The sequence below is a fragment of the Saccopteryx leptura genome, chromosome 12, assembly GCF_036850995.1.
Source record: "Saccopteryx leptura isolate mSacLep1 chromosome 12, mSacLep1_pri_phased_curated, whole genome shotgun sequence".
Lineage (NCBI taxonomy): Eukaryota > Metazoa > Chordata > Mammalia > Chiroptera > Emballonuridae > Saccopteryx > Saccopteryx leptura.
Window position 1 is genome coordinate 31,490,803 of NC_089514.1, and position 16,115 is coordinate 31,506,917.

Here is a 16,115-nt window from a genome sequence, read left to right on the forward strand (position 1 = left end):
TTTCTTTCACAGTCTCCTCTCCTGACACACGACACACAACACACACACACACACACACACATCAGTGTGGCCTATTTCATTCCTATAGAGCAGCTGAAGTGGCTTTTTAAAAATGTAGATTAGCATATCACCCTCTTCCTTGGTCAAACCCTCCAGTTACTCTTCTCATCTAATTTAGAATATACCAAGCTTAGGATTCTTGCCTGCCATGCGGCTGCAGCACGTGGCTCTCCTCCCTGGGCCTGGCTCCCGCGACGCGGCTGCACCACGTGGTTCTCCCCTCCCTGGGCCCGCCTCCTGCCATGCGGCTGCACCACATGGTTCTCCCCTCCCTGGGCCCGCCTCCTGCCATATGGCTGCAGCACGTGGCTCTCCTCCCTGGGCCTGGCTCCTGCGACGCGGCTGCACCACGTGGTTCTCCCCTCCCTGGGCCCGCCTCCTGCCATGCGGCTGCACCACATGGTTCTCCCCTCCCTGGGCCCGCCTCCTGCCATACGGCTGCAGCACGTGGCTCTCCTCCCTGGGCCTGGCTCCCGCGACGCGGCTGCACCACGTGGTTCTCCTCCCTGGGCCCCGCTCCTGCCATGCGGCTGCACCACGTGGTTCTCTCCTCCCTGGGCCCGCCTCCTGCGATGCAACTGCAGCACGTGGTTCTTCCCTCCCTGGGCCCGCCTCCTGCGATGCGGCTGCAGCACGTGGTTCTCTCCTCCCTGGGCCCGCCTCCTGCCATACGGCTGCACCACGTGGTTCTCTCCCTGGGCCCGCCTCCTGCGATGCGGCTGCAGCACGTGGCTCTCCTCCCTGGGCCCGCCTCCTGCCATGCGGCTGCACCACGTAGTTCTCTCCCTGGGCCCGCCTCCTGCGATGCGGCTGCACCACGTGGTTCTCCCCTCCCTGGGCCCGCCTCCTGCCATGCGGCTGCAGCACGTGGTTCTCTCCTCCCTGGGCCCGCCTCCTGCCATACGGCTGCAGCACGTGGCTCTCCTCCCTGGGCCTGGCTCCCGCGACGCGGCTGCACCACGTGGTTCTCCTCCCTGGGCCTGGCTCCCGCGACGCGGCTGCACCACGTAGTTCTCTCCCTGGGCCCGCCTCCTGCGATGCGGCTGCACCACGTGGTTCTCCCCTCCCTGGGCCCGCCTCCTGCGATGTGGCACACTGCTGTCCTCGCTCATTTGAGTACACCAGGTTTATTTCTACTCTGCTCTTTGTCCTGTCCCCCTTCCTGGAATATTTTCTCAGTGTTTACTTTTAGAAAGGCCTCTCCCTCCTTCCATCTGTGACCCATCAGATGTCTTGTGCTTGTCGCTGAGTCATCATTGCTAAATGAATGAATAGTTGAGTGGCATTTAGGGCAGGAGATGAGAAAAGTGTTAGAAACGTATATTCACTAAAGTTCATTCATTTAAAAGGCGGGAGAGGAAAGAGCAAACTCGCTGTGGAATATTTCCTATGTCACTAATACTGTTGACTTGCCTAATGCGCAAATGATCGAGAATGTGAGAGGGAATTGACTTGGGCCTGATGTGGCTGTTAGACATTAGTGCTTGAACATTCCATCTTGAGTATTCTCATTAAAAGTAATAGCAGAAGGTTACAGCAAAGATTGCCCGTTTTTAGACGGTTATTCCTTCTTTAGAGCTGTTAATTTGTTTAGTTAATGCTAATTTATTTAACATTCTAATACTTTTTGTTGTTTTTTAGGTCTGTTGCCGCAGTTATTGGGAGTCGCCCCAGAGAAGGCCATAAAACTTACAGTAAGTCTTTTGAGTTGATGCTTCCTCTTAAAGGAGTTTGCACTTACTCAACACTCTAGTCCATATTCATATGTGAAACAGCAGGTTTGTGTTTCCTCGGAGCTGCAAACTAATTTGAACATAGGGCACTCACCACACGCAGCTTTACATTTTCCCTCCTTTAACACTGAACATCCCAAAATGTGACAGTGTATCTAAGTCCCTCTCACATGAGACTTTTGGTGCTTGCTGCCATAGTCACCATTGTCATCATCCTCATCGTTGTAGTACTGGCAGCAGCAGCCCAATTTGTTTTCATACCTACCATATTAGGTGCTTTCCATGCGTTCCCTGTTGTTTTAACCTCAAGTAAAGTATGAACCCCAGTTTACAGACAAGGAAAGAGAGACCCATAGGATTTAAGTATTCAATATGTACTGGTGTTCACACCATGTATGAGTAAGAAAACTAGAATTCAGAGTCAGATTATTTTTTGTTCTAGGGTGTTTTCTGTAAGCAGTTGCCATGTAGATGCTGAGGGGTCAGAGCTCTAGCTGAAGCTGATCCTTGGTTAGGTGGTTCCTCCAGCGTCTGGCCCCCCGTCTGGCAGAGGGTGGGTTCTCAGTGAGTGTTTGTGGGATGGAGAGATGCTGCCTGTATACCGCCAAGGGCAGAAGTCTCCAGGTGAACGTCCACGATTAGATTGGGCTGTGTAGCCTTGGGCCTTGAAATTCTTCTTTGACCAGAGTATTATATGAATTTGGGGAGCTAATCTTTTCTGGCTTATTATATTCTCCAAAAACATGTAATTGATCCTTAAAATTGCTTGTAGTGCATACTATTTTGAGACTTATTATGAATTAATTAATTAATGCAATTGACAGTCTTGGAGAATCCTTGAGCAAATTTTTAGATACTGAATTCGACTAAGTTGAAAAATCTGTTCAGCCAAATTTGTCTCAATGAGGAGTGCTGTTTTTAGATGAAATCTTGTTAGAAGACTTGAAACTGATTTTTAATCAAACCCTTTAAAGCAGCTTTTAAGTTATAAAGTGTATGTTTTCATGTTGTTTCTGTTGTCGGTATGTCTTTCTCTTTATGCTATTGTAATTGCCAGGATATATTTGAATTTTGGGCCTGTAAACCATCAATATTTTAATTTTTTTTCTCTCTGAAATACCAGGAAAATATATAGTCCTAATATATATGTACCTATTTCCTTTTAAAAACTACATATATTCTATTCAGAGTACAGTACTTCTTAAACCCTTTTAAGATCCTTTGTTTAGTTTGTGATTAATAAAGTGACAGGCCTGACCTGTGGTGGCGCAGTGGGATAAAGCGTCGACCTGGAACACTGAGGTCGCCGGTTCAAAACCTTGGGCTTGCCTGGTCAAGGCACATATGGGAGTTGATGCTTCCTGCTCCTCCCCCTTCTCTCTCTCTCTGTCTCTCTCTCTCACTCCTCTCTCTCTAAAAAAAAATCAATAAATAAAATATTTTAATGCCTGACCTGTGGTGGCGCAGTGGATAAAGCGTCAACCTGGAAATGCTGACGTTGCTGGTTCAAAACCCTGGCTTCCCGGGGCAAGGCACATATGGGAGTTGATGCTCCCTGCTCCTCCCCTTCTCTCTCTCTTTCTCACTCACTCTCTCTCTCTGTCTTCCCTCTCTATAATAAATAAATAAAATCTTTAAAAAAATAAAATAAAATAAAGTGACAGAAAGAAATAATGTATATTTATTATGTTTATATGTGTTTAATGCCTTTCTTTATATTTTTCATCAGCTTCTGTCAATATTTCTCTTTAAGGTAAATGATTTTGTGAGGGATAAATTCATGCACAAAGATGGTTCAGTCCCACTTCCCGCAGAGATTCTTGCCGGAGGCTGTGTAAGTACCTTTCTCAGATCTCAACGTTGAAAAGATTTGTTTCACATACCTGTCGCCATTGTGGTAAACAAGCGTGGACTAAGGCTTCTGTTCAACCACAGATCCCGTACCAGGCAGAGTCTACTAGGGCACCTCGGCTTTTCCTAGCGAGCGATGCAGCCCTGAGGTGGAAGGGTAACTGTTTCTATCTTATTGCCTGTTAAGCCACGCCTGTTAACTTGTCCTTGCTTGTGGTTGGTTCTGCAATAGAAGTCATTTGGAGCAGAAGTGTTTGGCCTTCGAAAAAATTTTGCCAACCTTTTCTAAAATTAATTTTTTGTACCTTCTTTCCTCATGTCACCCTTTGCTGATTCGGGCACTAAAATTTGTCATTTGAAGTCAGCGGCTATAGCTTTCTGCTTTGCTTTCCCTCATGAGTGCAGGCCGTTCCTCATGCTTCCGGCAGGGGCAGCCTGGGCAGTAACTGGCTGAGTGTGCTCTGCCTTGTCACACATGCTTGGAATGATCTTTCTGTATGTGGATGAACTACCTGCATCTTGTTCTTAAGCTCAGCAAAACATGGCTTGTTGTATCTCACTTACAGGTTTATTCACATGAATGTAAATACTTTGAGTAAATTAAACTCATACAAAGAACAAGTGCTATTTCAAGGTAAAGTTGATTAAATAAATTGGCTTTGATCTCTAGGGCAATACAATATAGGTGTATTTTCCATCTAAACCTATGTCTCTTTTCTTATAAGAATGATGAGGTCACTCATTTTTTTAATTAGCTTGTTCTGTTCAGGCAATGGTATTCATAACATAATCTTTTCTTGAAAATCATTGAGTTTAGAAGCTGGGAAAATACCTGGGAATATTAAACCTTTGTTTGGAAAGGGCCTATTGTCCTGTCAGACATTGAATGGGGGTTCCTGGAACTTAGCAGGAGCTAAGGAGTCCTGGCTCCTGGTAATTCTTCAGAGATGGATGGCATTGGGCTACTGCCTGCCTCTCTGTTTGATCACTGACCTGTCGTAGACGGCCAGGTAGGGTCCCCTTGTCCTGTAACTTTAGGAGCATTCAGGATGAAAAAGGGAGGCTTTAATGCCCTAACTAAAAAGGGCACACACACAATAATAGTAAAAAATAACATCAGGAGTTGCAGAAACTGCTCTTCATGTAAAACAACTCCAGTTTCCATTTGAGTAAGTAGATCTTCTCATTTTAAACAGACATACCCATAGGTTCTATCCAGCCCGCCCTGCAGGCTGTTCCAAGGGGCCCGTGGTAGCAGAGAGTTTCAGTAGGTCGGGTGGGGTTTTATTTATTTTTTTTCTTTTTTTTTACAGTCCGGTTTTAAACCTGCTGAAAAAGCATGATTATAGATCTCTGTAAGAATTTAAAATGTGAAATTAATTATGTGATACTGCTCAAGATTTTGGCAATAATCTAGAGGTTTATTTTCTTTTTAATGAAAGCATTCTGCGCACAGGTCTGGGTGCCAAGGAGATTGGTCGAGGCACGCACTGTCTACCCTAGGTGGTCTTGTTTGCTCACATGTGGTCGCCCATTTCAAACGCAAAGCCCAGATTGGCATCAGACGTGATACCTCGTCATTGTGAAGAGGTGCAGTCCTTTTTCAAACCTGATCTAAACATAGGCTTAAAATCGGAGCCACTGGGCTTTACACTACTTAAAATATCTGTGAAATGAGGTTTGCCATCCTTCATCTCCAAGGCTGGTAGACAGTGGTCTTCAGTGTTTCAAGTTGCCTGTTTTGCCTTTTTTTTTTTTTTTTTTTTTGTTCTTTTGGGTTTTTTTCGGTCATGGATTTAAGGGGTAAGAGTTTACTTTCCAGGTAAGCAATCCTGTAGGTAGCAAACAATGCAGGCCCCTTTAGATCTCTGAGCGGTGGGACGGACGGGTCCGTTTTCATCGCGGTTTTGTAACGACAGGAGCATCTCACTTCGCAGGCTTCCGCTGGGTTTCCCTGATTGCCTGCGCCGGGCACACAGCTTAGGAAGTCCTTGTGAGCCCGCATCCTTGTGTGTTCAGTTGGGAACACAAAGCGTTTTGAAAAGTTGTATCACATGAGCAGTTCCCCTTCTTAGCTCACCCAAGCATTTCCAGGCGCTGACTTTTAAGTCCCCGGGGAGCTCACCTTGCTTCATTATTACTGGGAATTAGCACACATGGCTGACTTTTGCACTTGTAATCAAAGCCGCGCTTGTCTTTGAAGAAGGTCTTTTCTGTTTTATAACCTGTTTTTTTTTGCAGAAATGGAAAATATACAGGGAGGTCTTTCTTTCATTATCTTTATAGCACTGAGCTAAACAACAGTATAATATAGTGTTTTATTTTATAATTTTGTAGAAAAATAGCAAAAATGATAGTAAATTTGGAGGAAGATGTTAGAAGAGAAAGGGAATAAATTCATCCCATTTATTTATTTATTTTTGATAGAATGATACCCGTAACTGAAGTGATTTAAAAAAATACTGTTTGCTTTCATTGACATATGTAAAAGGGTGAATCTGTTATTCAAGTTTTTGCATATTTTTAGTGTACAGCACTGTGAAAAATTTGGCTTCAGTTTTCTGGGCATTTTTATAGATTCGTACTGACCGGTAGTGCTATATTCAGCATAGTTCAGAATGAAACTAGACGCTGAAACTTGGATTTACAAACTGTAAGTCTGAAAGGTCTTGAGGCTGTGTTTTATTCGTTAAGTTGGATTTCTGCTTCTTAAATTAGGCTAGCAGTTGTTGGAGTTTGTGGACAGAGACCTGGACCCTCAGGAATCTCTGTTTCTTTCCATCCTTCCACTTTCTGAGTGTGGAGTTCAGCCCCTAGGGAGACTTGATTGGCAGTCACTCCGAGTGACAGCTGAGACTCTCAGTCAGTGGGGCAGGGGAGAGAGGGCCTGTCACCACCCATTTCCAATTAGGGTCCCAATGGCTTCGAAAACACATATCTCTGAATACATTGTTCTTATTACTGTGTTACTGTTAATTTATTTTTATTATTTTTTTTTCTTTTTTTTCTGAAGCTGGAAATGGGGAGAGACAGTCAGACAGACTCCTGCATGCGCCCGACCGGGATCCACTCGGCACGCCCACCAGGGGGTGACGCTCTGCCCACCAGGGGGCAATGCTCTGCCCCTCTGGGGCATCACTCTGTTGCGACCAGAACCACTCTAGCGCCTGGGGCAGAGGCCATAGAGCCATCCCCAGTGCCCAGGCCATCTTTGCTCCAATGGAGCCTCGGCTGCAGGAGAGGAAGAGAGAGACAGGGAGGAAGGAGAGGGAGAGGGGTGGAGAAGCAGAAGGGCGCTTCTCCTGTGTGCCCTGGCCGGGAATCGAACCCTGGACTTCTGCATGCCAGGCCGATGCTCTACCACTGAGCCAACCAGCCAGGGCCAGTGTTACTGTTAATTAAAAAAAAATAATATATGTAATTCCATGTGGGCTCTAGGGTGCAGTCCCTAATTCAACAAAATAAGTGTGTATTGACTTGTCTTCTATACATCTAGTGAAATAACAGGATGAAATCCCAAGAGGGCTAGAATCTTAAGTTTGTGATCCTTTGATCTTAGGTCATTGAATAAAGAATTACAAATGGTGCCGTGACTGGTTTCAAGGAAGATATAAATGTGATCGGTTGATTTGGCACCAAAAGCCACATTGAAATGAAATAATATTCACCAGAAAAAATGTCAAAGGGTATGAACCTCTGTCTTATAAAGCTCATATTATTAAAAAATATTTATATACCAATAGAAATACTAGTATTCTGTAATAACTTTTGAAAAGATAAGTGAACATATGTTTTGAACAATGGTCCTTTGGTATAGGCCCACTGGTATTTCTCCACTGAGATACATTCTCACACATACCTGTATATTTGTGTGCATGCGTATATGTAAATATATCTAATGCTTATGGGAGTTTACATTCATTTTAAGTGGGGAAAATACTTGATATGCTCATGTCACTGTTGCTGAAAGGGACTGGTGAGAATGTCACCGTTGGGGAGGAAATGGCATGAAGAGCAATCTCAACTGCTGTCCCTGTAAGTAAGTTTGACCCTGTTGTTCTCACCTATATTTCCATTATAATGCTGATTCTCACATGAATGATACTTTTATGTCTGTTTGTACAGCGTGTATCAGATACCATTTTTAAGGCAAGTTTTCATTACTCATCTTGTTTTGCATCACATTCAGTTGCAGTTAATTTCTCTGATGTTGAAAAATGAAAAGATACAGACACCTGTGTGCTACTGCTTAGCGCATGACGTCATACTTGACATACGCCACTGGAGTCTCTCATGGACCTGTCCCAACAGCTTTCCCTCCTCATCTCCCAAGAGCTAACCCTGTCCTGAAATGGGTGTCTTTCATTTCCATGCGTGTCTGTATACTTTTTGTTACATGTGAGTGTATCCCTATGCCAGATAGATGTTTGCTCTTAGATGCTTATTCTGACTTCGTGGTGTGGGAACAAGCCAGAGGATTCCCACACTGATGGTTTTGCATTTTTTTCCCATTAGTGCAACTTATGCTTTGCTTGTCAGAAAAGAATAGTAATCAGAATATCATGTTCAGATGTTGTATTTTGGCATACAGTGAGTATGTGTGTTAGATGTGTATATTTACAGGATTTTATATAGATATAGTTGGAATGGTGTATTTATTTAACCAAGCTTTTTTTAACTTGAGGTTTCTTTCCTAAAGTCATTTTTCAGCCTTACCATTTAAACTCATGCCCAATACTAAGTTTAACATTGAAACACTCCCTATTCCCAACACACCTACCTCCTATCTGCTTTACTGTCTTCCTTCCTTCCTTCCTTCCTTCCTTCCTTCCTTCCTTCCTTCCTTCCTTCCTTCCTCCAGTAATGATTTTATTAGTGTTTCTCCATCACTGAAGAGGAGAGGTATTCTGGTCATTTATTGCTATATAACAAGTCATTCTAAAACTAAGTGGCTTCAAACAGCAATTTGTTATAGTCATGGTTCTGTGGGTTGACTGGCTTGAGCTGGGTACTCCTTACTTGTGATCGCCATACTGTTTTAGGCAGATAGCAGCTGGGCCGGTATCCCCTGAAGGCTTCACTGAGGTGGATGTCTAAGACGGCTCCCGTTTGGGGCTGGTGGTGATGCTCACTGTTGGCTAGGAGCAGCCGAGGCTATTGTCCAGAGCTCCTGTTGTGGCTTCTCTGTGTACCTTGGGCTTTTCAAACCTTGGCAGCTTGATCTTATGGTAAAAGTATGTTTAGCTTTATTATAAACCTACAAGCTGTCTTCTAAAGTGGCTGTACCATTTTGCATTTCCACCAGCAGTGAATGAGAGCTCCTGCTGCTCCACATCCTTGACAGCACTTGATGTTGTCAGTGTTCTGTGCATCTCTTTACTTTGCTGTCCATTCCTCCTTTTCCTTGCGGTATTGACTTCTTCAAGAATGACCTTCACGTTCTTGCTGGCCATCTGGCTTCTCTCCCCTAGTATTGACCTTCAGCCTCTTTCCATTTGCAGCCTCCGCTAATTAGCTCAAGTGGCTCAATTTTGTTTTTCATTTAATTATTGTGAGAGGGAACTTCATGGGCAAGCCTCATCTTTGTGTGCTAGGCCATAGAGCAGCCTTGAGTCATGACCCCACCTGGATATTCATACCTTGGCATCGTTCTAACAATCTATAAGTGTGTTCAAACCCTTCTTGTACAATTTTGATTTCAGCTTGAATTCTGTAAGTATTCCTTTAATAGTAGTGTGTGTACTTTTGTCATGAAATACACCTAAAGCCATATTCCTTGTGATTGCACTTGAATCCATTGAGATTTCAAGTTCAATCATATCAAACCAGGGAGAAAATTTCCTCCTGTAATGAACACATGGCAATCAGAGCTGGTGTGTCAGACTGCCGGAAATGGACTTGATTCCCACTTTTGTGATCTTTTTCTTCGCAGGGTGTTCTGTGGACATGTGGCCTCATGGTGTAGTTTTCTTAAGGCAGAGTTTTCCTTTCTCTGTGCAAGTCTCCATACACATATCCTAATTATAATATTGAGTGACAGGAGAAGGCTCAGTCATTAAGTTGAATTTCTATGGGGTTGCTCCTATGTAGCATGTCAAGTAGGTTGATGCTATGGAAATGAGGTTATTTTTTAATGCTTAAATCTTTCTAATTTATTGTAGTTTAATGAAAATCTACTTGTTCTATCAAATTTTATTATTGCTAGTATTTATAATATTCGCTGAGAGATTATTTTTGTATACCCCAACAATGTAAGACCATATTGTAAGGAGTTTTTTGTTTGTTTGTTTCTTTGTTTGTCTTGTGTGTTTTTAGTTTGCCAATGATAATTTCTATTTTAATAGGTGACTTACAAGATTAAAGTGAATTAAATTAGCCTTACTTTCAGAAGCTTTATATTACTTACACTTTTCATTCATTTCCGTGTCTTTGCAAACTTAAAACTATACCAACCATACATATACTAGTCAATATTATATCACAGACATTTTCTATATTTCAACATGTTATAACTGTGATTTCTAATTAAGAAAAGAATAATCATTTGAAAACTGTGGTAGGAAACAAAGCAAAATAAACTGCCCAGAATTCTTTAATTCTCATATGGTTAATTTTCTTCCTTTGTATTTATGGTTTATTCCTGTCTTCAAACACTATTGACCCCAAGGCTTAAGAGTCTATTTCAGGTGTTAACATATGACCTGTGGTCTTGTTAAAAATGGGCCTGCTCTGCCACATCAGGAGGTCTTCTATAAAATTTGTGCTCACAGATGATACATCCTGCATCCTTGGGTAAATGGTGACTGAACTGACTTCTAAAATGCTGCAGACGGGACCCAGTGTCTCACTGTTAGTGCCTCTGTGTCTGGCATATGGGAGGGGCTTAAAATATTTGTTGAATAGATAAATACTTGTCCAGAAGGTGTTGGTGGTGAGGGCAGTTAATGTAGGGTACTTATTAACTTAGAGACAGATGGCCAATATAGAGGGCAGTAACTCCATGGATTGTAGCAAGGTTAAGGAATTGATTGACTTTATAGGACAACTACAACATGTCTGCATATGTACATATATATCCAGGATATTTCACAAGAAATGTTTTTCATGATCACCCAGTAAAGAACCAACCTTTAAAAAAATCTCTTATTTATTTTATGTGGCTTTGTTTTTAAGAATGGCATATAAATTAACCACCAAATATAGATAGAACTTTAAGAATAGGATGAAGCATCTGATGTAGCTTATTCATTATTGCTTATGTCTTTAGTAGAAAAGATTTTATTAAGTGGATAACATGGAATTATGTCAGAATCATGAAAGAATCATTAAAGAGTGACTTTAAAGCATAAAGAGACTGACAGCAATGAGATACGACTACACAGCTATTAGCATTCCAAAATCTGAAACACTGACCATGTGTCCAGTGCGGATGAAGATGTGCAGCAACCCTGATACATTGCTAGGAAGAGTACAAAATGGTGCAGCCATTTAGGAAGATAGGTTGGAGCCTTCTTACAAAGCTAAACATACTTTTCCAGTAAGATCTAACAATTACACTCTGTATTTACCCAAAAGAGTTGAAAAACTTACGTTTTCAACAAAACCTGCACAAGGACATTTATAGCAGCTTTATTTATAACTGCCAAAACATTGGAAGAAGCCACGATGCCCTTCAGTAGGTGAAGGGGTAAATAAACTGATATATCCAGACAATGGAATATTAGTGAGGTCTACAAAGAAGTCGCTATCAGTGGCGCAGTGGATAAAGTGTCGACCTGGAACGCTGAGGTTGCCTGTTTGAAACCCTGGGCTTGCCTGGTCAAGGCACATATGGAAGTTGATGCTTCCTGCTCCTCCCCCCCCCCTCTCTCTCTCCTCTTTAAAATGAATGAATAAATAAAAAATATTAGAGGAGGAAACCTATCAAGTCATGAAAAGACATGGAGGAACTTTAAATGCATATCACTAAGTGAAAGAAGCCAATCTGAAGAGGTGACATAATCCATGCTTTCAACTGTAGGACATTCTGGAAAAGGCAAAACTATGGACACAGGGAAACTATGGTTGCCAGGGGCTAGAGGGGGGAGGGGGGAGGGGAGGGGGAAGGAGGGGAGAGGAGGGAGGAATAAGCAGAGCACAGAGAACTTACAGCGCAGTGGAAATACTCTGGATGACATATGTCGTTACACATTTGTCCAAACCCATGGAATGTACCAAGAGTGAACCCTAAGGTTATAAACTGTGGGTGTTGTGTGATGGTTATGTGTCGTTGCAGGTTCACCAGTTATAACAAATAGAGCTCTCCGGTGGGGGAGAGCTTTGTAAGAAAAAGGAGTAATGAATAGTAAATAAGTGTTACCCGTGGCAATGTCTAAATGTGGAAGTCTCCCAGGAGAAGCCACTGCAGCTCCTTCATCACAGTTGGCCCAAAAAGTGTTCTGGCCCAGGGGCGGGACGAAGGCCCTAGGCTGGAATACGAGTTCTGTGAAAAGCCCTTTCTTGCTTGGTCTCTGGGTGAAAACGAAGAGATACCCAATGACACTGCAGGGCTGGCCCACATGTCTGAGGGCTGTCTTTGGTGGCTCAGAAATGTCATCTTACTAGGGGAAAGGTCACCTTGTGGTAGACACGTAGCCAGCCAGATGTCTCTTTTCTATTTTCCTCTCTTTCTCTCTTTGGGGAAAGTCTCAGAGTTGTTTGATTTATCACAATTCAAATGTCAGGCCATTCTGGTTTTCTAATAAATAGGGGAGGAGTTTGTTATGATATGAAAATATGAAGAAAGATTGGGTCACAGCTTTCACACAGTTAGGGTATTTTAGACATTGAAGGTCTGTAAATCATTAAATGATTCTGGTAGTCATAGTCAAAATAGACATGTATAACAGGCAGAGCCCCAATGTGAACATATTTGACAGGTCTGTAACTTAATTGCTTTTTAATGTCAGTCAAACACATTCTACTTCAGTTTCTTGGCCGGGCTTCTATAGGCCTATTAAAACCCTGTGACAGCGATTTTCAACCAGTGTGTCACGGCAGACACACCCCGGTGTGCCACAAGAATTTTTCAAACATGCAACACCTGACTGTTTAGTCAGGGCCGCTGACCTCTTTTCCCTCAGATTGTCAAATAAAAAAATGACAACAGCCAACACAACAGTAACCGTATGGTGTGAATAAATCAAAATTATACCTTTTTGTGTATGTGTCAAATTGGCAAAAAAATATTTGTTGGTGTGCCACAGAATTTTAGCAATTAGTGTATGTGTGCCATGACATGAAAAAGGTTGAAAATCACTGCCCTATGAAGTTGAAAATATGAAACTTAATATTTATAAAATATGTAAACGGTGTCGCCTTTTTCTGCCTTACCATGTAAAGAAATTAAGAACAAGAAATTTCAACTTGGTATCTGTCTCAAAAACAATTAAGTGACAATCTATTCTTTTTTTCAAAGTTCTTAAAAATGTGATTACAGAATTTTTTAGCTTAATTTACACCCAAAATCACAGGAAAACATCCTGTACTGCTTTATGTTCAGATGTCTGCATTTATTCATGGTCTAACTAGGTGTGTGTTAGTTTGCTAGGGCTGCCATGACAAAATCCCACAGACTACATGGCTTCAATAACAGAAATTTATTCTCTCTCACTTATGGAAGCTGGAAGTCCAAGATCAAGGTATTTGCAGGTTTGGTTTTCTTCTGAAGCCTCTCTGCTTTGCTTGCAAGTGGCCATCTTCTCGTTATGTCCTCACATGCTCACCCCTCCATCTGTGTGTTGTCTGTACCGTAATCTCCTCTCTTATAAGGACTCCAGTCGTATCAGATTAGCACCCACCCATATGACCTCATTTTACCTTAAATTACCTACCGTATTTCCCCACGTATAAGACACACCCAGTTCCAAAAAGTTTGGGGTCTGAAAGCTGGGTGTCTCTTATACAGTGGTTGTGGCATTTCAAATGCCATAGATGGAACTGAGGACGAGAAAATATATAAAGACAGTGATTCATCGTCAGACACAGATGAGGACAAGCTAATGGATTGGAGTTTTGACAGTGATGAGTTGTATGAATTTTATGATGAATAAAACTTGAGTTCAATAACTTTATGTAATACATTTTTTTTTTCAAATTTCAGGCCCCAAAATTAAGGTGCGCCTTATACATGGGAGCGTCTTATATGTGGGGAAATATGGTATTTAGAGGTCCTACCTCCAAACAAAAGTCACATTCTGAGATACAAGATTAGGACTTCAACACACAAATCTTGGAAGGACACAATTCAGCCCAAAACACTAGGGGTAAAGATAAAGGTTTTGTTGTTGTTTCCCTCACTTGTGGCGCGGACTCATTCCTAAATACAGAAGCACGATGCCCGCTCTTGTGAGGGCACTGAGTCCGTAACTTGCCATTCAGAACTGGTTTGAATGAGTGGCCTCTGAGCCCCATGCCACTCAAATTTGCCAGCTTCTCCGTGAGGTTGTTTAGTGCCTGTCTATAGTACTCATGACATCAGTTAACTACTGTTGAGCATGGCATTTTGTCTAATTTACCCACTGCTGTTCGCTGAATATCTGTTTTGTTCCTGTGGTCCTTATATATGATGATAATACCTGTAGTACATACAGATTATTTTCATGTCTCCATTTATCAGTTACAAGAGAGTAAATGAAACATGTCAAAGGTTAGATTTTGTAAATCTTTATTTTCCCATTTATTTAAAAATCAAATACTATCATTACTTGAATATTCATTTTATTTTATTTTAAATTTCTTTTGCTTATTGATTTTTCTTTTAGAGAAAGAGGACACATGAGAGAGAAACATTGATTTGTTGTTCCACGTATTTATGCATTCATCAGTTGATTCTTGTGTGTGTCCTGACTGGAGATTGAACCCATAACCTTGGTGTATTGGGGTGATGCTCTAACCAACTGAGCTACCTAGCCAGGGCCGAGTATTCATTATTCATTGTATATATATTGAAAATCATTAGACATTTACTAGTGTAGACCTTTTTTGCAGTTAAATTTTATTTGTATCCAAATAATCACAATAATGTGTTTGGGTTTTAGCTTTAAAAAAAGTCATATTCCGTAACTTCATATTAATTTATTTTTGACACAAGTAAGCACAGATTTTAGAATGTCAGTGCGCAATTAGATATTCTTAGCATGTCATTTGTGAAAAGCACTTTCAATCTAAGTACATTCAATTGAGCATAATTAAAATATCAAGATACATATTCTTCATATACATTTTGCCACTTAATTTTTTAAGTAGCTAAAAGTATCATGTGAATTCAAATTAAAGAGAAGTGATTAAATTGCAGTTATACTTAAAGCTTTTAGTTTAAAAAATAGCAGGAATTACACTATGTTTTAAAAAAAACACTACTGTTTTCTGTGGCCAGCAGGTTGATGATGAAATTGATATTTTAAAATGTAAAACTGTTAACTATTCTCTGCACATTCTCAAGACTTGCTTAGAATGGTTTGGGGGGGTGGTTGGGGAATCATAAGAAAGTGTGCTTTTTCATCTTGTGGGTTTGTTTGACTCAACACCCCAGGACCCAAGGAAAAATGTTTGTAGATACTACTATGATTAGTAGAGAGCACTGGAGGAAGGCTGGTTTAGTCCATAACAGGTGAAAGAAAATGGTTTATGGAGACATAGGAACCGAAACTTCTACACTGATTCTTTTGGTAATGTATTTGGATGAAATTTTACACTGAAATTTCCTGTGGTCATAACAATGAGCAGTCAGCCTTGGCAAGTCATTTTTAAGGCACGTATAACTTTACAACGTACTTGTTCACAATGATCGGATCTAAAGTATATGTTAAGATCATTTCTGAGAAGGTCACTGTTCTTGGGGTAGAAAAATTGGGCAGTACATTAAGATCATGTTGCTTTAAATATTTGATATCTTGAAATTCTTGTTTTTAAAAAAGAAATAGGTATGCCACTCGCCACAGTAAAGTGACCTATGCAGAATCAGAAGGGTTCACACTCAAGTAAATCTTGATGTCGCATGGCAAGAGGAATTAGGGTGGCAGAACTATGAGAAAGCAAAGAAGGAGTAAAGGCTAGCAGGAGCCATCTGGACACTGAGCAAAAGCTTTGACAGAGACCACACTTCTGGTTCTCTGCAGACTGTCTAGCCCGTTTCAGAGAGGGGATATTAGAAGAATAAATAAACCTGTATTTTACTTCTAGCCATGAGAACTGTATCATGTGAAAGATTAGAGCATTTGAGAGAATGATGCTTTGTGTCAATAGACCCCTATTCATTTGAGAAGCCTGGTGCTTGGGTTTCCTGCTGACATAGTTGCAGCATCCACTGTCCCATTTTCCTTTCTGTTTGCTCTTAGCCCTCCAGGATGCACAGGCGAATTTATAAAGATCATGGACTTTAGACAGGAATCAAAACAGCTAACACTGTCATATGGAGATGGGAACTTTCAT

General features: G+C 41.5%; 1 protein-coding gene across 1 annotated transcript in view; it reads left to right on the plus strand.

Annotated features, from left to right (window-relative positions):
- Positions 1-16,115, plus strand: part of SLC25A13 (solute carrier family 25 member 13) — a 188,539-nt gene that overhangs the window by 130,636 nt on the left and 41,788 nt on the right. Inside the window, exons 12-13 of the mRNA XM_066354073.1 lie at positions 1,702-1,754; positions 3,547-3,627. Coding sequence (XP_066210170.1) covers positions 1,702-1,754; positions 3,547-3,627 — 134 coding nt within the window. The remainder of the gene's footprint in view (positions 1-1,701; positions 1,755-3,546; positions 3,628-16,115) is intronic.